Genomic DNA, 27,157 nt, shown 5'->3' with positions numbered 1-27,157 from the left:
TTAATGTACCTGGACCCTCTAGTACCTCTTGAAACCAACCCCCTCCACTACTTCTAGCTTCTCACCATTTAGAAATTGCTCAGCTACATTCCTATTAAATCTAAACTGAATGATCCTACATTTGTTTATATTGAGAAACATTCATCACAGTTTTGTTCACGGAGTTCATCAAAACCGGTATTCAATTCTGAACAGTAGTGAGATTAATAGTTCAATTGATAACCACATAAAAACTATGAACATGTTACCATGGAAGGTTGGGAACAGGAAGATCATGCAATGGTGATAGGGACTCTGCAGCTACAGAATTGAAACCAGATTTTTTTTTAGTATGAGCAGATCTTTCCCAGGTAAATCGGAATGAAAGATAAGTTTAAAACAAAACTACAACTAAACAATGAAGCAAACCTTTCCAGAGAAGATTGTTCTGTTAACAATGTAATTTCCAAGAGGGGAAAGGGTGCAACACCCAAAGCCAGAGCTGGCTGACAAAATAGCTACAAAATGAAGCACAAAAATGATACATTTGATAGATGTTAAATTGATAATACAGGGAAAAGAAAGCTGACTGCAGCAAATTCAGGGGGATAGTAGAGTAGGAGTCAAAGTGGCAAAAGGAAAATAATGTAAAGCGCCAACAAACACAAAGGTAAAGATATTGCAGTAGTAAAAGAATGGGAGCTTGGCTCAGGTGTGGATGAATGCTTTGTATCAGTCTTTAATATGTTACTAAAATTATAGTGAAAGAGGAGCTAATTGAGATACCAAATGGGTTAAAATCTTAAAAGAGGTTATGTTAGAAAGGATGGGTATATTTAAATGGTTCAAGAGATTAAATACTTCAGTTACAAGGACAAATAGGGTTTTTTTTCTCTTTAGAAGGGATAAGTTTAGTACAGATATACAGCAACTGCTCTCTTTGGAGGTGATAAGAGAACCAGAGGATATGAATTTAAGGTAAATAACAAATGAATCAAAGGAATCATGAGGAAAAATATTCTTTACAGTGAATAGTTAAAATCTGGACTGCGCTGCCTAACAAAGTGTTAATCATGTTCAGTCATAGCATTGAAAAGAGAATTAAAGAAAAGTCAATTTTAAAGAACTGCACTGTTCCAGGACAAGAGTGGGAGGAGGTTAATGGTAGAGGGACTGGATGAATCGCATCAACTCAAGCAGCCAGATCGCTTCTTTTTATGTTGGACAAACTTTTGAGCTGTTTTATATCTCAGTGAACTCAAAATGACTTAAAGTAAACTCTATATGAAGTAATTTGAGAGAGAAAGTTTTTTTTTCAATTTCAGCTGCATTTTCTGGTCTTTTGCGTCTGAAGGAGCTGGATCTATCTTCAAATGTTTTGTACAACTTTGAATATGGCGTCTTGGAGCACCTATACTTTATAGAGAGGCTGGTTCTTACTGGAAATCCATGGAGGTGTGATTTTCAAATCCACTATTTGGCCTACTGGTTGCAGGTTCACTACAATGTACAATTTGAAGGCCTTGAATGCACAATGCCCAATGAATATAAGGGTTGGACTGTGCAGAAGTATATCAAAAAATATTATGAGGACTGCCCCAAAGAAAAGACAATACCTGACTTTGATACACATGATTCTGATAAGTCAGAAGAAGAAAGCAGAAGGTTACCCTAAATAGTTGTAGCACAAATAATCCATGCTTATCTACTACATATGAAAACATAACTACACATATGATTATGTAACTTTATTTCACATAAGCATTTAGATATGTCAAAACCAGTTGCCCTACCCTCCTTGAACATTATTATAATATTATGAAAAATGAGAGTTTCAGGTGTGCATTTTCCAACTTTTTCAAGGAATTTCACAGTTTTTTTTGTAAGGCAAGTGTAAGTCAACTGAAATAAAATCCATATTTTACAGTATTGCTGCATTTTTATAAAATGTTCTATTGTATTTTATCCTTTGTAATAATCTAGAAAACAGTAGCTGTACCAAATAAAGAAAATATAAATCAATTGATTTCAGGATTTCTAACCAACGAGCACTTGAATGACTCATAATTCTGGACACATTTTATGCACTCTTCCTGCCATATGTGATTATGCCATATATTAAGATTTTTTTTGGAAGACATTTTCTTTATGTTTCCATATGAAGAAACTAAATAGAAAAATTCTCATTTAATTGCCATATAATCATTCATCATTTGGAGTCACTTAGGGTCAGGGCTTTTAATTTTTCACTCCTAGAACAGTGCCAGCAATCGATTGCTATAGCTTATACTGCTTCAGAGCCAGTTCTATGTAGTCTGTCAGCCAAAATGAAACAAATATTTAATTATAGTTGGTCTAAGGAAGGGTCACTGGATCCAAAATATTAACTCTGATTTCTTTTCACAGATGCTGCCAGACCTGCTGAGCTTTTCCAGCAATTTCTGCTTTAGTTTTTAATTATACTTGCTGTGTAAAATGCAAGCTGTAGGAATTCTGAAATTGAAATGTTCCCATTGTTAATGAACATGGTAACTACTATCACCATTTTGGCTCAAATATTTAAAAGGTTAAGGCCAAAATAGAACCAAAACTGACAGTCCCCAAAAAACTATGTAAAGGAAATAATGACCCAAAACTTGAATGGATGTTTTAACTCTAGGTAATGAGTTAAGATCACATTTCAAACTTTGTTGTAACCAATGGAAGCATTTAGCATCTAACAAATTGGCAGGCTATACCCAAACTAGCTTTGCAGTGCAGAGCCATTGTCAGACTGAAAAAAATCCATTGTATCTTTTTATTATCCTGAATTCAGTATAATGTCTTGTCTTTTAACAATTGGTAACAATCAGTCCTGTTAACATAGAATATAGAAAAGTACAGCACAGTACAGGCCCTTCGGCCCACGATGTTGTGCCGTGGAATAATCCTAATCCAAAAATAAAATAACCTAATCTGCATTCCCCTCAATTCACTGCTGTCCATGTGCATGTCCAGCAGTCGCTTAAATGTCACTAATAACTCTGCTTCCATGACTTCTACTGGCAAAGTATTCCATGCACTCACAACTCTCTGGGTTAAAGTCCCAGAAAAATTCCTTCAACTGAAGTGGTCCTCTTTCCGTTCTCTAATAGACATAGTATAATTTTACATTCACTCTCAAACTGCATCATCTAACAACTCTAGCTTGATTAAAAAGCCACAAGAGTTGTGTAAGCTACACTAGTGACCAGCAATGACTCCTGTACAGTTCCATTGTACATCTCAATGTTATGTTGTCTCCTCTTCTTCTCAGCTCTTGATGTTGGGCTCCCTCTGTTCTACTGTTCAATTCCAATTTTTGGCTGATTTCCTCACTGGTTAGACATCACCACTAGATCAATTTAACCCTCTTTTCGCAACAGTTCAGTTTGTGCTTGCCAGGATAACTAAATCAATAGCAAGTTTAATGGAGATACTTGTTCTGCATGCTCCATTGAGCTGTCAAATTAATCTTTGGTTTAGCTTCACCAGAATACATTACCTCAAACATCTTAATTTAATTTCACATTTTTGTGTAAACATCAAGGGTAATCTTAGCATGAGCTGTCTGGCAGAAATTAGGTGATGATGAAAAATCTCAGTGGCAAACTCATTTCCCTCACTTCCTGCTGATCAGTACATTGTTTCTGGAATGTTTGCATCTGCATAATCATTCTTCTGTGTTAAATGAAGCTTACCTTGATAATATTTTACATTGTTTTGAAATTTATCTGTAGTTTTTATCTCATCTAATTTAACATTCTATTCAAGCTACTATTTTGATCTAAAACTTGGTAAACATTTTGTTACAATAAAAAAAACACTTAAATGTTTTACATGCTGGGGAAAGGTGATGTCTCACATGCTGTGTCCCTGAGTTTGAATGTCATGAGGCAATGTTAAGATCATTCCTTTGGGTAGATAGTAGGATTGCATCAGACACCTCTCCCAATTTTTCCTTCGACTAATTTTAATGGGGAGCCAAATCAAGGTGGATATAAAATGCGAGGCTAACCTGAAGCCATTACTGTGGCTGCGAAGAATTTAAATAAAATTGGCAGGGATGTGCACACAAGTACAAAGAAATAAAAGAAAAGAGTCACCTGCATGAAAGCTGAGATAGATTGTTGGATAATGCAAAAAACGGACAGGTCTTTTTTCTGCTCCTATCTAACATGGTATTACCATGAGGAAAACAAAGGCAGATTTAGAATGCATGTATCTAAACACACAGTGAAAAGGGTTGCATTATAAGTTCAAATAGTGTGGGAACATGAATGTTGAAAATAACAGATAAATGTCTGAAATAATGTACAAAGTGTATTTAATATTCAATGATACAAAGTGTTTTTTTTGAAAACGTTGGGTTTGAAAAAGTGGCAGTATGGTTAGGGAGGACACTGTAGTGCAGGAACAAGCTGTACTTAGCGGGAGCCAGAACAGAATCCATTTGGTTGGAGTTGAGAACCGAGAACAATATAACCATGTTTCAAAGAGTACTCCATATAACAAAAGAGACACAGAGAAGGATATCTTCAAGCAAATGTCAGAGATATGCGAAGAAAATACAAAATAGTTTTTTGGGGAACTGTAATTACCCAAATATCAATCAGAACAATTGCAAAATAAAGGAAAATGGAAAGGAATTTTTGAAATGTCTTCAGGTCAAACTATAAAGGAAGCATCAGATGCTGGAGAATTTGAGATATGTCACATAAAACAACTTTCATTGACAAAACTGAAGGGTGATAATTGTATCATAAAGGTTTAGACTGGTAATAGAGAGGAACTTCTAAATTGATAAGACAGCTAACTATAATATGATCAGAGAGGACCTAGCAAAGATAAAATGAAGCAAAAGAATGACAGGAAAGATCTTAATTGAACAATGCATAGTCATTGAGAAATTTTCAGATAAAATCTCCTGACCTCCACTGTATTACAGATGTCAGTCTTTAGTCAATTTGACACACTCCATGTGATATCAGTAAACACCTGGAAGAGTTGTATTTAGCAAAAGCTTAATGGCCTTATAATATTCTGTCTTACTGCTAAAGATATGCTGAAATGTAACTGGTCTCCTAGCCTGTCTATTCAAATGCAGCACCAAGGCTGAATTTTGATCCCAACAAAAGCTCTCAGCTCCTGACCTCATAACATCCATAGTTCAAACATGGTGCTGAATTCTATAGGTTAGGTGAGAGTCATCATTTTTGACATCTTAACAGCATTTCATCATTTGTGCATCAAACAACCCTAGTAAATTTGAAGTCACTGGGAATCAGGGCTGTCTCACCCTTGTTTGTAGCAATACCTAGTGCAAAAGGAAGACGTCAGTGATTATTGGAGCCAATCATCTCAGGCCCAGGGGGACATCATTGTAAGGGTTCCTCATGCTGAACCATCTTCAGCTGTTTTGTTAATGATCTTCCCTCAAACATTAGTGGGGATATTTGCAAATCATTGCAGGGTATTCAGTACTATTTGTGATTTCTCAGATGTTGAAGTAGCCCACCCCCACATGCAGTGATACTTTGACAGTATTCAGGTTTGAGTTGATAACTAGCAAATAACATTCATACCACACAAATATTTAGCAACGGCCAACTCCAGCCAAAGAAAATTTTAACTGTCTACCCTTGACATTCAATGATGGTACAATGAGGAGGTATTGGCAAGGGGAAATGTCACTGGACTGGTAATCCAGAACCCCATCGGGACATGGGATCACATCCAACCATACCAAATGGTGAAGTTTGAATGCACTAAAAATTTGGAATAAAAAAATGGCTGCTCTCAAAAGTTTTTTAAGAACTCATCCAAATCACTTTTGATCCCCATGGAAAGATATCTGCCCTCCTCTTGGCCTAGTCTTCATGTGACTCCAACCTACTGCAATGTGATTGACTCTTATTGCCTGCTGGTTTACAATAAACATTGTTTTAAAAAACCCACATACCTCACCTTCAATATCCTGGGGGGCTATCAATGATCAGAAAATTAAATAATATAAATTCTGTGACTACAAGAGCAGGTCATAGGCTGGTAATAATGAGGTGATAACTTGCCTCCTATATCTCCAAAAATCTATCTACTATGTACAATCAGGAATGTAATGGAATACTCTCAATTTTCCAGAAGAAGTGTGACTCAAACGATTCTAAAAAGGTTTGATACTATCCGAGACACCACATCCATCACCTTAAACAGTCTATCATCAATACATAAGGACAGTAGTGAGATGTGCTATGCAACTCATCAAGGTAATTTAGACAATACCTTCCAAAGATGTAACCTCTACCACCTGGAAAGAAAAGGCCAGCCTTTTACAGGTTTCTCCTGTAGGTTCTTCTCTAAGCAATATACTATCCTGGCTAAGAATTAAACAAAACAACCAAAGAATTGCGGATGCTGGGAATCAGAACAAAACTTTGGTTCTAAAGACGGTTTACTGGATCCAAAACATTAACTGTAATTTCTCTTCTCAGATGCTGCTAGACCTGCTGAGATTTTCCAGCAATTTCTGTTTTTGTTTCTGACTTAGAACTATGTTTGTGTTTCACTGCCACTGGGACAAAATCCTGGAATGCCCGTCATAACAGGCACAAAGAAAACAATGATCACATAGCTTTACCAAATGGACTGCAGCAGTTTACCAAGGTGGCCCACCACTACCATCCCAAGGTGGGTAATACGGATGGACAATAAATGTTGGCTTCATCACTGATGGTTAGATCCCATGAAAACTAAAAGCAAGTTGCCACCCAGGTTGACAGGGCTGTTAAGAAGGCGTACAGTGTTTTAGCTTTTATTAATAGAGGGATCGAGTTCCGGAACCATGGAGGTTATGGTGAAGCTGTACAAAACTCTGGTGCGGCCGGACTTGGAGTATTGTATACAGTTCTGGTCACCGCATTATAAGAAGGATGTGGAAGCTTTGGAAAGGGTGCAGAGGAGATTCACTAGGATGTTGCCTGGTATGGAGGGAAGGTCTTACAAGGAAAGGCTGAGGGACTTGAGGCTGTTTTCATTAGAGAGAAGAAGGTTGAGAGGTGACTTAATTGAAACATATAAAATAATCAGAGGGTTAGATAGGGTGGATAGGGAGAGCCTTTTTCCTAGGATGGTGACGGCGAGCACGAGGGGGTATAGCTTTAAATTGAGGGGTGAAAGATATAGGACAGATGTCAGAGGTAGTTTCTTTACTCAGAGAGTAGTAAGGGAATGGAACATTTTGCCTGCAACGGTAGTAGATTCGCAAACTTTAGGTACATTTAAGTCGTCATTGGATAAGCAAATGGACGTACATGGAGTAGTGTAGGTTAGATGGGTTTGAGATTGGTATGACAGGTCAGCACAACATCGAGGGCCGAAGGGTCTGTACTGTGCTGTAATGTTCTATGTTCTAAGTACATGCTTAGTACCATATCTGTGGCAAAAGGTAGGGATGCTGAAGTCAGGGCTCCTTGAATGACAAGTGATATAGAGAATATGATGCAACAAAATCAAAAGAGGGTATCTAATGTAAGTCAGGTGAATTCATCAAGCAGAAACTATTCCACAAACAAGAGGTTGAGAGGTGAAGGGTAAAGGAAAATAAGTCTGGGAAGAGAGAATAAGATAATCAAATTGAACATAATACAAAATGGCAACAAATAATCTGCTCCCAGCATTTAAATTGTAAATGGATTGTAAGAAATGGGGTGCATCCTTTTAGGGACATTGAAGGTGATACATGCTTAGAAACAAAGGGCTACGATGAAAACATTTAATGAATATGTTGCTTAAAAAAATGTCAAAATAGTGGCATATGATGAAAATGAATAGGCAGGACGAACTGGAAAGGCTGGCACTGCCTGGTCCAGATAGCTTGCGTGCAGGTTGCTAAAATATCAGAGATGGTGAAGACAATGGGAAAGACTTGCTTTATCTTAAAAGTGCACTCAAGGTATATGCAGAAGTAGGCCATCCATTCCCTCCAGCCTGCTCTGCCTCTCAACAAGATAGTGGCTTATCTGACTGTGGCCTCACCTCCACTTTCCACCTATACCTGACAACCAGTGACTTCCTCATTAGTCAAGAATCTACTATGGACAGACAGCCAGCAGCAGATATGGCTATGAAACTTATTAACAGCTACAATCATGCATGCTGGGAATTTTGGTCAAGCTGGTTTAAACTCTGACCTAGCTTCAAACTGCAGCCAGGACTTGTTGGGACTGGTCCTGTTAGGTGTGAGCTGCAGTTTCCTGTGTTGACCAAATAAGGGAGATTTTTTGGTGGTCTGTTAGACGTAAAGACACCATTTTACTTTGTATAGTGCATGGAATGTGGCTGTTTATGACATGTTATAAACTTTTGAAAGTTGTTAACCAGTAAATTCCATTGGTTGGGATCAAACATTGTGATCAGGTTTTGTCGATTCATTAGCAGCGTGCCAGGAACTTTCTGGAAAATGAGCATATTTTGGGTTTAGCAGAAATTTAGCAGAACAAAGGATTTTGCATGAATGAGCCCTCGAGACCAGCTTTTGAGAAGCTCATGCCTTGAAGTTATCTTCAGAGAAGATAAAGAACCATGAGGCAAAAACTACACCAGAGCAAAGTTGGCCACTCCACTCGAATTGGGTAGTATTTATTTCAAGCCAAACTTGTACAGTTAAAATTAGAATTAGGGTTAAATGTGAATTAAATTAAGTAAGGTAAAGTGAAGTTAAATGAAATGAGTTAGAGTTGAAATGAATTTAGATGAAGTAAGAAGTAAATGTCACAACAAATGTACATTTTATACTGATTTATAGCCTCTGAAGGGTTAAATAAAGGAGACTTTCATTAAAGTCTGAGAGGATTGCCTGCCCTTTGTCTGTCACACAAGGGAACAATACCTGGGTAAAAGGTATGAATACTCCTTTTCAGTAATACTATCTGCTTCTATCTAAAATAACTCCATCTGTATTGCTTGCTGAAGAAGTATTCCAAAGACTCGTGAATATACAAGCAGAAATCTCCTTTTAGCATCGACCCCGTCAAGTACTCTCACGACATTAAAACTGAAGTTGGTGGAAAAGGTCACCAGATCTGGCAGCATCTGTGATGAAAAAAAATCACAGTTAACGTTTTGGATTCAGTGACTGAAATGTTAACTCTGATTGTTTCTTCACAGATGCTGCCAGATCTGCGAGCTTTCTCTGCAACTTCTGTTTTTGTTCCTGATTTACAGCATCCACAGTTCTTTCCTTTTTTTCCCTCGGGATGCTGTACATCTCAGTAGGATATACTCTCATTCTTTGAGACTCCAATGGAAAGAGGCCCAACTTTTCCTCATTATGCCCCATTCCAAATATCAGTTGAGTAAACATTCTCCGAACTGTTTCTAACAGGATCTAGAATCCCCACAGTGTGGAAGTAGGCTAATCAGTCCACCAAGTCCACACTGACCCTCTGAAGGGCATCATACCCAGAACCACCCTCTACCCAGTCCCTGTGATCCTGCATTTTCCATGGCTAATCCACCTCGCCTGCGCTTCCCTGGACACAATAGGCAATTTAATATGGCCGATTCACCCAACATGCACACCCTTTGACTGTGGGCAGAAAGCAAAGCACCTGCAGGAAACTCACACAGACACAGGGAGAATGTGCAAACTCCACACAGACAGTCACCTGAGGCTGGGATCAAACCCAGGTCCCTGGTGCTATGCTATGCTAAGCACTGAGCCACCATGATGCCTAACTGGTACACATCTTATGCATCTTTATATCATCAGCAATATTAGCAACCATACATTTAGTTCTTGTCCACGTAATTGATGTACTTGGCAAATGACTGAGGCCCCAACACTCGTCCCTATAGTACACCATTCATCACATGCTGCCGATCTGAAAATGACCCTCTGCTTGCTATAAGGCAATCAATCCTCTACACATGCTAATATACCACTTCCTACACTACAAGCTTTTATATTATTTAATAATCTTTGATGTAGCAGTTTGTGAAATGTCTTCTGGAAATCAAAATATGCATATCAGCTGGTTTTCCTTTATTTACATTGCCTGTCACTTCTTCAATGAGCTCCATTTGAATGAAGACTTCACTACTCCTGTACGAGTCCTCTTGTGATAGAAGCTAACACTCTAACAGTCTTCCTAATAGCTTACTGTATCTAGCAGCCTTCAGTAACTTATTGACAAGGACACCAAGTCCTTTTGCACATTATTGGTTTTAAACCTTGCACCATTTGAGACATACTGATCTTTCATTTCTACCCAAATAGATAAACTCATATATTTCCACACTGTATTCCGTCTAATGGGGTCTTACCATAATTGAGGCAATTTTGGAAAATTAAAACTAAAGCACTTACTAGCTCAGCAGCCAGTTCTTTTAACACCCTAGGATGTCATCCATTAGGGCCAGGAGACTGAGAGATTTTAATTATAATAATTTTCTCAGTATTCTTTCTCTGTTGACTGCAATTGTTTTAAGTTCCTCACTCCCCTTCATCTTCTGATTCATTGTTTCTGGGATGTTGCTTGAATCTTCTGCAGTGAAGATAGATGCAAAATCTGTTCATTTCCTATATTCCAGTATTAATCCCCCAGACAATCTCTAGAAGAATCACGCTAATATCAGCCTTTTAGCTTTTCAATATCAGTAGAAACTCTTATTATCTGATTTTCTATTTCTAGATAGCACTCACTTATACTCTAATTTCTCACTTCTTATTAATCTTTCAAACATCCTTTACTGTTCTTTATATTTTGTCCAATTTTCTGATTGGTCACTGTCTTTGCAGAATTATACACTTCTTTTGCGCAGTTTGTGACTGTCTTTAACTTCCTTAGTTAGCTATGAATTACACATCATTCCTTCAGAATCTCTCTTTTTATTTGAATATATCCTGACTGATCTGAAACATCTCCTTAAATATCAGCCACTGTATCTCTCCCAACCTATCCCCCAACCTAGTTTCTCAGTTCACTTTAGCCACGTCTGTCTTCATGCTGTCAAAATTGCATTTATGTAAGTTTAAAACACAAGTGTTTGATCCATTCTTCTTTCCCTCATACAAAATACAACCATATTATGATCACTGCTACTGTGACACACCTTTCCTGTGTAGCAATTAATGAAACAACCAATCCTGTCTCATTGCATATTATCAGATCTGGTGTCGTTGCATTCTGATTGACTTTGGAACGTGTTGTCCCAAAACCACTGATCATCGAGACTACTCTTGTCAATCTGATTCCCCCAGATATACGTAGAATAAAGTCTCCCTTGATTATGGCCATACTTTCTCAAAAGGTCCAATTCCTATACTTTTCATTCTACAGCATGTTTTCCATCAGGGGGACCTATAAACCATTCCCACAAGTAACTTCTTAACTTTGTTATTCCTAGTCTTTGGTCAAACTGATTCTACACTTTGACCTTTGGATGTGAGGTAATACATTCTGTGCTACCTTTAGTTGAAAGAGCTACTCTTCTGTCTCTTCCTAGCTTCCTTCCTAATGTCATGCATCTTTGAATATTCAAGTCCCAATCTTTGACATCTTATGGCCATGTTTTTGGAATGGCTATCAGATCATACATACTTATTTCTAGTTGGGGTGTCAGTTCATGTGTTTTGTCATAAAAACTACATGCATTCAAACATGGAGTGGTAAGTTCTATCTTTTTGCTATTTTTGTGATCTGTAGTTATATCTACTGTTGAACTTTTGAGTCTGCATATTCTAACCCTTCCTGTCACGTTCTGAATGCCATTGCCCTCTCGCCTTGTCTTCTCTAATTATCAAGTATTTCCAAACTTGATCTCACACTCCGTCTATTTACCTAAATTCAAAGCAGCTTCAATATTCCTAGTTATATGTTTCACCAAAAAACTGGTCCTAACACAGAAGCCAAAAGAATTGTGGATGTTGTGGATCAGAAGCAAAGATGAAATTGTTGGAAAAGCTCAGCAGGTCTGGCAGCATCTGTGGAGGGAAATCAGCGTTAATGTCTCCTCAGATGCTGCCACACCTACTGAGCTTTTCCAACAATTTCTGTTTTTGTTTTGTCCTAACACAGATCAGGTGGAGACTATCCAAACAGTACAGCTCCAAATTTTCCCAGAACTGGTGCCTATGCCTCACAAAGCAAAACCCATTTCTCACACCCCAATCTTTAAGTCATGCATTCATCTACCTAATCTGGCATTCACCTTCTGTCTATAAGGTCTACTTATCTTTATTATATTTGAGAGTCTACTTTCAAATTTGGAGCCTCACTGCTCACACCCTTAGCAGGACTTCTTTTCTAGTATTAATTATGTTGTTGGCATCTATGAATAATGGATCCTCCCCCTCCCATTGAAAGATCCCCAGACCAAATGTCACAATCCCTGCCATCAGGCAAGCCACAAAGCCATCTGGATTCTTCACTCTTGGCTGCAAAGAACATGATAGATCTCCCAACAATGCTGCCCCTACTCATTAATTCCCACTACTTGAATAGTTTCCTCTACAATAGTGCCTTGGACAGCTTGATTATCCATCTGAGGCTGCAAGAATTTCACACCTTATTAGACAATTGCTTCATCTGCTGCGTGACTATACTTGCCTGACACAAAGTCACACTCTCCTATCCCTGGCCACTGAACAAATTAGAAGACCTTATTTTAAAATGGTGTGACTGCCTCTTATCCACTAACCTGCTCCCTGCCACGAGCGGCCGAGAGATCAGCCTGAGAGCCACTGAGAGACCAGGCCAAGATTTGCCACAATGGAGGTGAACGCCAAGAGGGGGAAAACACCAAAAAGGGGTTATTAAAAAGAAGGAAACACAAAATAATCATAAGGTGCGGAGGAGCTCCAGTTGGAGCATCACAATCTGCTACCATTTTGACCTTACACGCGAAGGAGGTGTCAAAAAATCTTTAGCAACCATAGTCTTTTGGAACTCATATCCAAGGAAGGGTGTAATGACATTCTCAGTCATCATAGGTCAGTTTAATATTTATGGTTCATAAGGATTTAGAAACAATTATCAAGGGGGAAAATCACCATGCACCTGAAGAGGTTTGAGTTAATGAAAGGAAATCCAGGATTTGTAAAATAAGATGGTGTTTGAATAAAGTAAATGATGTTTTGATGAAACAGCAAATAAGATTGATGAGGGAAATGGAATGAATCATATCTAGATGGATTTTAGCAAAGTTTTTGCTAAAGCAATATATACATAGTTGGTTAACAAAATTGAGGCTCACACAATGGGAGTGCCAGTTTCAGCTTGGATAAAAAAGACAAGTTTCAGGGCTGATAGGCTAATTACAGAGGAGTGCCTTAAGCACACCCACTATGATGACATCATGTAGACTTTGGGCAAAACAGCTTAACATCCTCAAGGAGCAAGGCCTAACGTCTAGCCTTTCTCAAAGTTTCTGCAACAATGCCTGTTGTAGTGATTGGAACAAGGATTGCTGGGGAGATCTCATTGAGTATGAGATCCCCAATTGGAGTTGTTAACCTGGGCTGACCACCCAGCCATGGCTGACAGTTATAAACAGGAGTCTCAGAGATTCTTATCATTCTAGGAACTGGCTCTGAGCTGGCTGGTCACAGTGCATGTATTGTGCATATGTAGATAAAGGATGACTTGGAGACAGGATACTGCCCTTTTGCACTTATTTCAGTGGCAACGAGAAAACAGAACACTCCTGAAGAAAATTTGCTTGCAACAGTCATCGTTGAGACGGACAAGCATTTCTGGCATCATGCCTTTATTTGGAAATCTTGATTCATGTGATCCTGTGGTCGAAGACTGGGAGTAGTATGTTGAATGAAAGTATTATTTTTTTCCGGGCAAATGACACTGGGACAGAAAAGAGGCAACGAGTTATTCTTCTGACTGCTTGTGATGGCACAGCATTTTTGGTTATCAGAAGCGTAACTTTCCCTGAGGCACCAGATACTAAAACCTGTCAACACTAGGCAGATTTAGTTAAGGATTATTATGACCCTAAGCCTCCTCTAACTGAGATGCTATCAGTTTTAATTGGCAGTTTGAGAACCAGGGAAATCTGTATCCGGATTTTTGACAAGGTTAAGTTGACTGGCGGTGGCATGTGATTTTGGGTTAACCCTGAATGAGATGCTTAGAGACACGTTTGTGTGTGAGATTAATGACATAACCATGCTGGAGGCCAACCAGAATTCAGACAGGCACTACAACTGGCTTTGTCATTAGAAAATGCGGCAACTGAGCAAGTAATTTACAGGGCATCCCAACGCAAGAGGACACCCTCATCTGTCTGAGCTTGAAGAAAACCACCTAAGTGTAGGCAATTGCAGAGCCTCAGGCAGGGTATATCTTGAACAGAGTGATCCTAGATGAACCCACTCCAACACCCCAAAACAAAGCTGAGCCTTGGCCAAATGGCTGAAATGTTCTTCAGGATCCAGGACAGCAAGCCATTGTAGTTGCTGCTGGTATGCTGACTTGAGTAGGAGAACTCATCAGTTGGTATCTAGGTGAGTGCATACTATTGATGGAAGAGAGGAGGAGCAAGTGGAACAGATGGTGAGGCTGTCCAGAGTGTATTGATTGTAATGAAGTTAGCCAGGTGGACCTGACTGAACATGAGTTTCCTCATTGGGCCTGTAAATCTGGTCCAGTCAGGAAGCTCTATCTGACAGATATAAACAGGAGTATCAGAGGTTCCATTCACTCTGAGAAAGCTGGATCAATGTCAAGGGCTTGCTCATAACAGACTGGAACTGAAGGCATTCCCTTAATGTATGAATGTTCTCAGTCTAGCTGAGGCCTTAAGCAAATTTAAGGATTACAGTACCTAAAGAATTTTGTTAATGGCTGTACCAGTACTGACTTCCATTAGAATAGAACTATTTAACTGGATGTCTATTTTAATTGGTTCTGATTTGGATGTTGTTAAGCGACTTAGCTGCTCTTAAGACCATAAGACATAGGAGTGGAAGTAAGGCCATTTGGCCCATCAGGTCCACTCTGCCATTTAAATCTTGGCTGATGGGCATTTCAACTCCACTTCCTGTAATGTTCTATGTTCCCTGCACTCTTTCCCCGTAGCCCTTGATTCCTTCTGAGATCAAGAATTTGTTGATCTCTGCCTTGAAGGCATCCAACGTCCCGGCCTCCACTGCACTCTGTGGCAATGAATTCCACAAGCCCACCACTCTCTGGCTGAAGAAATGTCATCTCATTTCAGTTTTAAATTTACCCCCTCTAATTTTAAGGCTGTGCCCACGGGTCCTAGTCTCCCCGCCTAACGGAAACAACTTCCCAGCGTCCACCCCTTCCAAACCATACATTACCTTGTATTAGAACTCCCCTCAACCTTCTAAACTCTAATGAGTACAATCCCAGGATCCTTAGCTGTTCATCATACGTTAAAACTACCATTCCAGGGATCATCTGTGTGAATCTCCGCTGGATACGCTCCAGGGCTAGTATGTCCTTCCTGAGGTGTGGGGCCCAAAATTGGACACAGTATTCTAAATGTGGCCTAACTAGAGCTTTATAAAGCCTCAGAAGCACATCACTGCTTTCATATTCCAATCCTCTTGAGATAAACAACAACATTACATTCACTTTCTTAATTACGGACTCTACCTGCAAGTTAACCTTTAGAGAATCCTGGACCAACACTCCCACATCCCTTTGTACGTCTGCTTTGCAAATTTTCTCACCACTTAGAAACAAGGTAGACTTTCCAGATTGTGCACTCTCCTGGATACTGCCCCTGAGTTCTCTTACTCGATACTAGTGGGAATCTTTTAGTGCCTTGAGTCTGCTTGCTGGCCCACATCCTGAAGAAAATTTTAACCATTTGGCCAAGGTGAGGCTTTGTTGTTCTAGAGTTTATCTATTCAGGATATATCCTGAAGTGAGATTATGCAATTGCCTTCACTCTGAATACCCTGCGATCACATACTCCACTTTCTACATTTTTTCAATGATAAAGCTAGCTGTTGGGCCTGTTTGAAGTCCAGTTGGGCTTCAGCTAGTAGGCACTTTTGCATGGTAACATCTTTAATCCCACTCTCATCACCACTGAAATAACTTTAGAGGCTGGTATCCCATTACCAAATAGAAAGCAAAGAGATAGCCCTTTGCGTTAACTGATGAATCTACAACTAGTTTAATTCAAAGTGCAACAAAGCTTGGTAAACAAATAGCTATGATTGATTTAAGTGTGATGCTAGATGCTGAGGGGACTTAGATTAGATCAGATTCCCTACAGTGTGGGATAAGACCCTTCAGCCCAACAAGTCCACACTGCCTCTTGAAGCATCCCACCCAGACCCATTCACCTAAAACCCACACACCCCTGAACACTACAGGCAATTTAGTATGGCCGATCCACCTTGCCTGCACGTCTTTAGACTGTGGGAGGAAACCGAAGCACCTGGAGGAAACCCACACAGACATGGGGCGAATGTGCAAACTCCACACGGACAGTCAGTCGCCCCAGGCTGGAATCGAACACGGGTCGCTGGTGCTGTGAGGCTGCAGTGCTAACCACTGAGCCACCGTGCCGCCCCTGAGCAGAAGAAGCAGATTCAAGCAAAATATTTGGCTTCCTTATCTTCCCTGGATGATTACTTACTGACTGTGACAGAGATCGTGCCAAGGCAGAGACTATTCTCAAATAGCAGATTTGAGGAAATTAACATGTTGGTTTCACTGCTAATGCAGTTGCTGACAGCATAGAAAAGTATACAAATTAATCAACAAGTTGAAGTATGTTATGACCAGGTGAGGGGGTGATGAATCAGTGTGATAAATATCTGTTCCTCTGCACTCTGTCCAAAAGCTGTTTGAAATACACCTCGCTCATTCATTCCCATGTCTGGGTTAAGTATCATTTTTAAAATGTTTGATAACCTGCAAGTGAATTTCATCCCAACATGTGAAACTTCTAGAAAGATGTAAATCAAAAATAGAAAATGAGGTTTCTTTAATTAGTTTTAGGTCTTTTGAGAAAATGCTCATTTGACTTCAACTGTCATTGTTTACTTTACATTGGTTTCATGAGCTTGGCTCAGCCTAGTCTGCTGACCATGAATGCAAGAATTCTGAGTCCATAATGAAAAGTTATGCAAACTACTACTGCCAGATCTCTTGCTAAAAAAAAATCCAGTGTTGAAGTCACATCCGATGCAAATGCAGATCTGTTGAGATGAAACTATTATCTGCTGAACAGTCAAATCTCCAGATCACCTGAAATTGTTAAGTTTGAGACTTAAGGGAAGATAAGAAGGTGGTATATGTACGCATATACACAAATATATATTATGAAGAATGGATAAAAAAGATTTGAGGGAACTGTATATAGGACTGAAAGAGTCAATACTTAGCCGTGCCATAAGCTCCACCCACTGTGGCAGTATCCTGTGGATTTGAGGGCTGAACAGTTTAGGACGTCAAAAAGGGTGAGACATAACATTTGGTTTTCTCAGAGTCTCTGTGACAATCCCTGTCGCATCAATGCAAACAGTAACTAGTTGTTAACATGCTAAAAAACCATTTTCTGTGAACTACAAGAGACTTCTACTTAAGCCAGGAGTGTTTTTGTTCAAACACCCTAGACCAAGTAGTTTCCTACAGGTTAAAAGAGGATGGTATTAGTATCCTTCAGCATGAGCAGCAGTTATGACATTGGAATGCTGAGTAGTATTTCAAAAGTTACTACTGTCCTGGGGATCTGGGTTCAAGTGCTGTCGTGGCAGATGATGGAATCTGAATTCAATAAAAATCTGGAAACAAGAGTCTGATGATGACCATGAATCCATTGCCATTGTCGGAAAAACCCATCTGGTTCCCTAATGTCCTTTAGGGAAGGAAACTGCCATCCTTACCTGATCTGGAGTACATGTGACTCCAGACCATTACAATGTGGTTGAATTTTGGAAGATCTAATTCAAGGGCAAACTATACAGTAGATGAAAAGGTCCTGGGGAAAATTGATGAACAGAGAGATCTGGGTGTTCAGGTCCATTGTTCCCTGAAGGTGGCAACGCAGGTCAATAGGGTGGTCAAGAAGGCATATGGCATGCTTTCCTTCATCGGACGGGGTATTGAGTACAAGAGTTGGCAGGTCATGTTACAGTTGTATAAGACTTTGGTTAGGCCATATTTAGAGTACTGTGTACAGTTCTGGTCATGACATTACCAAAAGGATGTGGACACTTTGGAGAGGGTGCAGAGGAAGTTCACCAGGATGTTGTCTGGTGTGGAGGGTGCTAGCTATGAAGAGAGGTTGAGTAGATTAGGATTATTTTCATTAGAAAGACAGAGATTGAGGGAGGACCTGATTGAGGTCTACAAAATCATGAGGGGTATAGACAGGGTGGATAGCAAGAAGCTTTTTTCCCCAGAGTGGGGGACTCAATTACTTGGGGTCATGAGTTCAAAGTGAGAGGAGGAAAGTTTAAGGGAGATATGCATGGAAAGTTCTTTACGCAGAGGGTGGTGGGTGCCTGGAACGCGTTGCCAGCGGAAGTGGAAGACGCAGACATGTTAGCGTCTTTTAAGATATATCTGGACAGGTATATGGATGGGCGGGGAGCAAATGGATACAGACCCTTAGAAAATAGATGACAGGTTAGACAGGGGATCCCAATCAGCGCAGCCTTGGAGGGTCGAAGGGCCTGTTCCTGTGCTGTAATTTTCTTTGTTCTTTGATCTTTGTTCTTTCAATCTTAACTGCTTTCTGGGCAATTAGGGATGGGTAATAAATGAAGTTTAATTAAGAAAATTAAGGAAACAGATTAAGGAAACTTCAGTGGCCTAGCCGGCAATTTTCCTCATACCATGAATGAATAAAAAAAATCTACTTTACCAAATGCATCAAACTAATTAGACATTGAGAAAATTTAACACGGAAATCAGAATAGGTACCTGGAAACTTCAGCAGTCTGCTTGCTCCAAAGAATCGCATAGGATCAAACAGGACATAAAGATACGACCTACATACAATATCTGGCTGCATCTCTCATCCACTGGCATCCAGCCAACTTATCACAACCATCATGGTACCTGTCTTATCCATTGGCAGGGTGATCTTCAAGTATAGGCTAGCATTGCTGGGAGTACAGGCAACTAGAGTTAAGGAGGAGGACTGGCACACAAGGCCAAGGACTCAGCACATGGATTGGACTAGTCTGCAACTCAGGGATACTCACTTGCTCTGTTAGCATGCGCACACTTAGCACCTACTTGCTTACTCATTGCGACTCTGCATTGTTTTGTTTTGCCAATACTAAACCATTATAGTACGCTTTGCTTTGTATTCCATTTGGCTATTCTATTTTCATGCTAAAAGTACTCTTTGTATTGTACCCAATAGTTATAATAATTATGTAACATAATCATAAGTAATTTTTTTTATGTTTGCAACTTAATGGGAAAATGAACACAATAGTTGTAGTGCATTATCGCAATGCAGTGACAAGTAGCGCAGTCAAACAACTAACCAGCTTGCCTTGATGGTCAGCAGTCATCAGTTAAGCGTGTGTAAATCTTGTACAGCAGTGTGCTACATCAACAGTACGCCTGTACTATGTGCCAGCAGCTTATGCATCAAACACAATGTATCTACAGCAAGCAAGCAGCGACATCTCAAAGTCTTAGGGATGTATTCTTCACTGAAATGCAGGAAGTACCTATCAGTCAGGAGGCTCCAATCAAGAGCAGCATCACAAGGATTGGCCACTTCAGGCATCTGATCAGTCTATTCTCTGGGACTGTGTCTGCAGTCCAGAGAGTTAGGAATCATCAAGTTTTGTGCTCCAAGTTGGCTGGTCATAGGAGTAGGGTTAATGTGTTTGGAGAGACATACAATCATCAGACAGAAGTTTGGCTACTTCTTGTCCAGGGATATAGAAACTAAGGAGAAAATGAAATGGTCGGTGAAGGAAGAGGGCCTTTTGCTGCAGGGAGGAAACTTGGAAAATATTCTTTGTGGATGGGGGATCTGGGTTCGAAGACAGAGTGGCAATTGTGAAATGTAGCAAAAGTATCTGCAAGGTGGAGATCAATAAAGCATGGACAGGAAAGGGTTTATGGGAGAGAGGTGTTTGTCCACAGTCAGGAATATCCTAACTTCAAAGTGACAGCAGTATTTACCACATTTGGCTGGTCTCCTGACATGTCTAAGGCTTGGTGTGTGCATGTGGTGGGGTTCACAGGAACGGCTACCAGAAAGGGGATTTGGATGCTTGGAAGCACACTGAAACATAGAGGTGAAGACCAGAAGCCACTGTCCAAGGACTGCTTACTGTCACCCTCCATCATGCTATAAATCAGAAATGTACAATGGCAACAAATATAACATACAGGATGGGCCAGGTTAGCATCTGGACCTGTGGGGAAAGGGCTGCAGGACTCATTAATGCAAGGGCTTTTGAAAGGAAAGATCATGGCTCAGACTTGCAGGGTCCCTAATCTCTGGCCATCTTAATGTATTACCCCTTCCTTTGCTGTATACTCCTTGTCACAGTTCTCACTGCCTGAATCACTTGCCCCATCACTTTTGGTCACAAAGTCCTTAGAAATAATATACATGTTGCAGGATGAGGTTCAAATGTGTCAGCAGGATCAATAGCCCTCTATACACCTTGTTCTCTTGCTTCCAGTTGCGGTAAGCTCTCACCACAAACATTAATCAATGTATATGCTATGTGGCCATGAATTTAAGCCTCATGAAGGAACAGTTACATTTCAGACTACACAGAGAGACAAACAATCAGATGTAAGGTTAAAGCAGTGTAATTTTTTTTAAAAGTTCCAAATAATGAACACTGCACTGTCACCTATGCTACTTAATTGTCCCCAATAATTTTTCTCCTTCATCTCCCTCCCACTACATCTTAGCAAACTCCCTGGTTCCACAGCTGGGTGGAGGTTTGGTTGGGTGATCTCAGGGATATGTGTCTAGACATGCTGAGGTTCTTTTTGCCAAATGCAAGTGGTTATTCCTCAGCATGAACTTCCAAGAGTCAGAGGGGGTTGTGTGGTAGACAGCCATGTTGATGGTTCTTCTGAGGCATTTGTAATCTCAGAGGCCAAGGGCATGGCTTCTGTGGGAGCCAGTTTCACAGCGGAGGTGGTGAACATCTAACTGGTAACTGGAAGGATAAATAGAGAGAAGACATTATGGCCAGTGCTCAGACATGATGTGCAATGAATGAGATTAATAGCAGGGTTGATGGGAAAGTTACTGTAGAATGAAGAACAGCATACTCATTTAGAGAGGTCAAAAATCACACAAGACCAGGTTATAGTACAAGAGGTTTATTTGAAGATACAAGCTTTCAGAGTCTCACTCCTTCTTCGGGTATAGGTGAAAGAGGTGGCATGACAGAATTTATAAGCAAAAGATCAAAGGGTCATAGAACTGATGCAAATGTATTGAACAAACCTAAAATGGCTGTTAAATTTTCTATCAGTCCAAAAGCAGACTTGTCTGCATTTGCAGATATGTTATTGCAGATATATTCTATTTTGTTCAAAAAGCACACAATTTGTAGACAGTTAATGTGATATTTTATAAATTCCTACTTTGGAAATAAAACCAGTCTGACTCCAAGTTAATACACAGCCAGATTCTAAACAAGACCTCACACCTAAAATGCATTGTTTGATCTGAGATGTCACCTCTGGTATACTGATAAAACCTTTAATTATCTTGGGGCAGTGAGTTGAAGGAAATTTCAGGATTTACATATTAATTCTTTCTAACCAATTAAAGATTTAACAGCCATCCTAGGTTTATTTAATACATTTGCATCAGTTCTATGATCCTTTGATCTTTTGAGGTTGTAGATTTGCTCGCCGAGTGCCTCCAATGGCTGATGATGTTACCTCGCGGGTGACGAAACATCTGCAATGAAACACACCAGCTCAGTGAGCAAATCTATAACCTCATCCACATCTCAAAATCATCTCAAAAAACCCTTTGATCTTTTGCTTATAACTTCTATGCCTGATGCCACCTCTCACTGACACCTGAAGAAGGAACGAGACTCCGAAAGCTTGTGTCTTCCAATAAACCAGTTGGACTATAACCTGGTGTTGTGTGAATTTTGACCTTGTCCACCCAGTCCAACACCGGCACCTGCACCTCGTTTGGCAAGGCATGGATGTTTCAGCATCTCTGCAGAAGTGGAACCTGTCTTCTCCTACAAGGACCAGGATTCTGCACTTTTATGGGCAAAGAAGCTTAATGTCAGCACCTGTCCATCATACAGATACAGATCAAAAGATTTCACTGGTAATCTGGGAGCACCGGTCACAGCCCCAAAACCATCCAGCAACCCTTAGTAGAATGATGTTCCACAAGTTGGATGTGAGCTAAGGTATCAAGCAGGGTCCAAGAGAGGTTGCAATAACACTTGCTTGGGGTAGGATGCAGTCCAGCCACTGATATCCTGGTCAGAAGCAGATCTAAAATATTAGAAAATGAATACTCCAGTTGAAGATGCATCAACTTTCAATCTTAAACCACCAAGCCTTAACTCAACTGAGCGAGGGCAGTAAACATTGATCATTAAGAAATTTCCTTGTCCATGATTGGCCTGATGCCATGAGACTTCATGGAGTCCAGATTAAATGCCAAGGACTCCCATGAGCATTCTCTCCTAACAGTAAATATTACGTTTCTGATTGGCCATTCCTGCTAGTGGATGGTGATGAAAGAGTCTGATATGTGGACGATAGGCATAATTCTATGACTATGATAATGACCAGCAGTTGCTTGAATAGACTGTAGGACAGCATTGCCAATGTTGGTATAAATCCTGGATGCTCTTAAAAAGGATTTTACAAGGTTGACGGGGCTTGGTGTGTCTTTTTAGTGTCCAAAATCAATATATAGGTTGTATATCTGGTTTTACTGTTATTGTACTTTTTTTCTGTAGTTGACTGATATTAACCAATTGGCTTACATTTCAGAGGCCAGTTAAGGGTCAGTCAAATTTTTCTGATTCTGGTACATAGACTGGAGGTCACATTTGACAAGGGAGGTTTTAACCTCAAGCTGCATTGTGTCCAAAAACAGCCTACCAGACATCTAGAATCCAGTAAATATTCCAAGGAGCAAGAATCAGAAAATTTAAGAGGGGACTGAACTCAGATTAACTGCTTTTATCTGTAGAAATTGACTCTTAATGAATGACTGGCTATGGGAAGTAGTCTAAAGTAAAATAAAGGCTGGTGGCTAGAAGTGGATATTTAGTGAACTGGGAGAAGTGTCTACTTGCCATGATAAGAATAGAAACACATCAAGAAACACCAAGACCAGTACAAAGATTTAACATATAAGGAATCCTTTAATTGTGTGCTGATTTCTACTGACTGTGTGTTAAACACTTAAACAGATGTACAGAAGTAGTTTAAAGTGTCAGTGAGCATTACGTAGGATTACTTGGCCACCCAGTCCAATCAGTCAATTCCAGCATTTACATTCTACTCAAAAACTTGTCCATATTTCTTCATCTACATCTACAATAAAAATTATTCATTGTCTTCCCATCAAACATTCTAGTGTCCGCTTAAATATATCAATATGATTCTGTTTGAATACTTCCAATGATAACAAATTTCCCATGCTTACCTCTCTTTAGGTAAAGACATTCCTTTTGAATTCCCAATTGGAATTCTTAGTAACCCTCTTATACTGTTAGCTTCTGTATTCTTCCCCACAAAAACGTTTTCTCCCTGAACCTCACTGCATCCCAAAACCAGCCCAGCTCGTCCCTGCCTCCCTAACCTGTTCTTCCTCTCACCTATCCCCTCCTCCCACCTCAAGCCGCACCTCCATTTCCTACCTACTAACCTCATCCTTCCCCCTTGACCTATCCCCTCCCTACCTATACTCTCCTCTCCACCTATCTTCTCCTATATCCATCTTCAGTTCGCCTCCCCGCCTCCCCCCTATTTATTTCAGAACCCTCTCCCCATCCCCCTCTCTGATGAAGGGTCTAGGCCCGAAATGTCAGCTTTTGTGCTCCTAAGATGCTGCTTGGCCTGCTGTGTTCATCCAGCTTCACACTTTGTTATCATAATTTTAAAGACCTCTTTAGGTCACTCCTCAGCCTTCTGTTTTCCACATGGAAGAGACTCAGCCCTTTCTGAATATGTATAAACACACATTTCCAATCTCATTCTTGCATATCGTCTCTGCAATTTCTCTTGTGTCTTGGTGTTCTTTGTATAACCAAAACTACAAATACTATAAATAAATCTTTCTTTTCAATTCTATTGTTCTTGTAATAGAGCTTAATGTTTGATTTACTTTCTTGTGGCCTTGCTAACCTGAAAAACAATGAATGTATTTGTACTCTGAGATCCCTCTACTCTGTTTAGACCTTTGCTTTTCAAGTAGCAAGTGATCGCGTCATTCTTCCTATCAAAATGCACAACTTCAGATTTAGAAGTGTTATACTTTACCTGTCCATAATTAGTCCTCATGTAATATCTTATCGTCTCCCTCTGGAAAGACTATTCACTCCTACTAATTTAATGTCACCATTAAATTTAGATATTGTGTTTCTGATTGCATTGTCTAAATCATTAATGTAAATTATGAACTGCAGTAGTCCCAGCAGTGATCCTAGCGCCACTCTGAATAATTACTGTTTACTCCCATTTTCTGCTTTCTGTCCTGAAGCCAGCTAATAATCCATTCTGTCACTTGTCATTTTCAGTTTGCTTTCTCTGGCCATGTTCATTAGTTTATAATGGACCTTACTGAATGAAGGCCTTTAAAAATCCAGACAACGTACATCAACAACATTACCATTATCGCCATGGTTACCTGCTCAAAAAGATCAATGAGGATGATCAAACAAGATTTACCCTTTTGAAATCCTTGCAACTATTCATTACTATTTTTCTCATTTCTCGATGTTCTTGCATCGGTTCATTTGGTAAGAAGATCATTATTTTTCCTACAACTGACATTAAGCAGACTGGCCTATAATTCCATGATCATGTTCCCTTCTTAAGTGTAGCAACTATATTCATTGTTCATCAATTTGCTGGCACTGCCAACAAACAGTTAAATATGAGTCGGAATACTTCTGGTAATTCTTTGTTAAATTCTTCCAAAATAATTAAGATGCAATCCGTTCAGATAGAAGTTCTACTCTCTTTGAGATTGTTTAGTTTATGCAATACATCCCCATTTTTTAGACTTAAAAGTACTAATCTAATTGCTCCTCTCATCTTACAAATGCTATATGTACTTTTTTTTGTCCAGAATGTACACTGAAACAAAGTTAGTAGTCAATATTTATGCCTTCTATTTTTACCTACAGTATTATTCTGTTTATCCCTTAAAGCTATTTAATGCCTGGTCCTTAATTGTTCCCTTATGTTTTCATTCATCTCTGGAATCGCAATTGCATTTAGCTTTTCCTTTCCTTTTAGCAGAACATATTTTTTTTCTGGTGTGCTTTCGAAACTTTTTAAAATGTTGTTGTTCTATATCATTATTTACCAACATAGTTGCCCATTTTGTTTTCCAAAGTTGTATTGTCAATGGCATACTATAGTAGGCATAAAATTTAGAAGTAGTTATGCCTTTTAAATACCTTGGCTGATCTGGCAAACAATTGTGCCGTCTGGATTGCACTGATTAATTGATCAGTACTTATTTGATTTCTATCCATGATACACACTGGACAGAAATTAGACAAAAAATTGTAAATTTGAAAATACATATGCATTTGGCTACTACACATTTACTTACTATGAATGCTTGTCACAATCTTGTCTCATTGTTATTTTCAGTGTTTGTACACTAGACTTACACTAGTCATGATTGTTTATCACAGATTAAAGCAAAATTAAAGTGGTAACTTTGTAGGGTATATCATTGTGAATGACTGATAGGCTGTTCCTTCAAACAAGGATTTTCAGTCCAGGCATTGAGCTGAAAATCTGAGCCACAATGTCTGAATGTGTTTAATTAATTACTGTTGTAGTCTAAAATTGATATTAATAAAGTGTGGCTCAGTTGGTAACATTCTTACCTCTGAGTTGGAAGTCCTTACCTTAAGATTTGGGTGCAAACTCCAAGCTTGACATGACAATGGAGCAACAAAATGTTGCACTCAGATATGTTTTGAATTCAATGTGAAAAACCCAAAGCACTATTTCAAACCAGAGAGGGTTTCTATCTGGCCAGTGCCAGTAAGAAAAAATCATTTAAACATGATCTGATCACTACTGGGTTGTTATTTTGTGGGGATCTTGACGGAGCAGTGAATTTGCACACATTTCATTCATTACAATAGTGACTACACATTAAAATATTGCATTATTTGATTAAAACATTTTGGAGCATTCTGAAGTCATGAAAGACACTAGATAAATGCAGGTCATTTCTTCTTCAAGAATAAGCAAAAATTAACGTGCAATGGAGTAAACTGACCTCTCCACCCCTCTCACCCACTCCAACTTGTCCCCCGCAGAATATCCAGCCCTCCACTCCAATCCCAACCTCACCATAAAACCCCCAGAATAGGGAGGCACAGTTGTAGTATGGCACACTGATCTCTACATCGCTCAGGCCAGATGCCAAGTCTCTGACACCACCTCCTACCATCCCCTGGATCATGACCCCACTCCTGAGCACCAAACCATCCACTTCCTCATCACCTCAGGTGACCTCCCACCCACAGCCTCCAACCTCATCGTTCCCCAAGCCCACACCGCCTGCTTCTATCTCCTTCCCAAAATCCACAAAACTGCCTGCCCTGGTCAACCCATCGTCTCCACCTGCTCCTGCCCCACTGAACTCATCTCCATCTATCTCGACTCCATTTTCTCCCCCTTGGTCCTTACCTACGTCCGTGACACCACCCATGCCCTCCACCTCCTCCAGAACTTCCAATTCCCCAGACCCCAACACCTCATTTTTACTATGGATGTCCAGTCCCTAGACACCTGCATTCCCCATGCAGATGGCCTAAATGCCCTCCGCTTCTTCCTGTCCCGCAGGCCTGACCAGTCCCCCTCCACTGACATCCTGATCCGCTTAGCCGAACTCATCCTCACCCTCAGCAACTTCTCTTTCAATTCTTCCCACTTCCTACAGACAAAGGGGGTGGCCATGGGCACCCACATGG

At 39.9% G+C, this 27,157-nt stretch overlaps 2 protein-coding genes across 2 annotated transcripts in view; one reads left to right on the top strand and one right to left on the bottom strand.

Moving 5' to 3' along the window:
* Window positions 1-3,833, top strand: part of lrrc17 (leucine rich repeat containing 17) — a 50,684-nt gene extending 46,851 nt beyond the window's left edge. Inside the window, exon 4 of the mRNA XM_048553830.2 lies at window positions 1,305-3,833. Within this exon, the coding sequence (XP_048409787.1) occupies window positions 1,305-1,654 (350 nt within the window). The 3' untranslated portion in view covers window positions 1,655-3,833. The remainder of the gene's footprint in view (window positions 1-1,304) is intronic.
* The window catches only part of fbxl13 (F-box and leucine-rich repeat protein 13), a 258,479-nt gene that overhangs the window by 131,164 nt on the left and 100,158 nt on the right, over window positions 1-27,157 (bottom strand). The gene's annotated exons all lie outside the window — the stretch shown is intronic.

This window comes from Stegostoma tigrinum, chromosome 25 (genome assembly GCF_030684315.1).
Source record: "Stegostoma tigrinum isolate sSteTig4 chromosome 25, sSteTig4.hap1, whole genome shotgun sequence".
Classification (NCBI taxonomy): Eukaryota; Metazoa; Chordata; class Chondrichthyes; order Orectolobiformes; family Stegostomatidae; genus Stegostoma; species Stegostoma tigrinum.
Note: the sequence above shows the minus strand (reverse complement) of the source record. Positions and strands in the feature narration are given on the sequence as shown.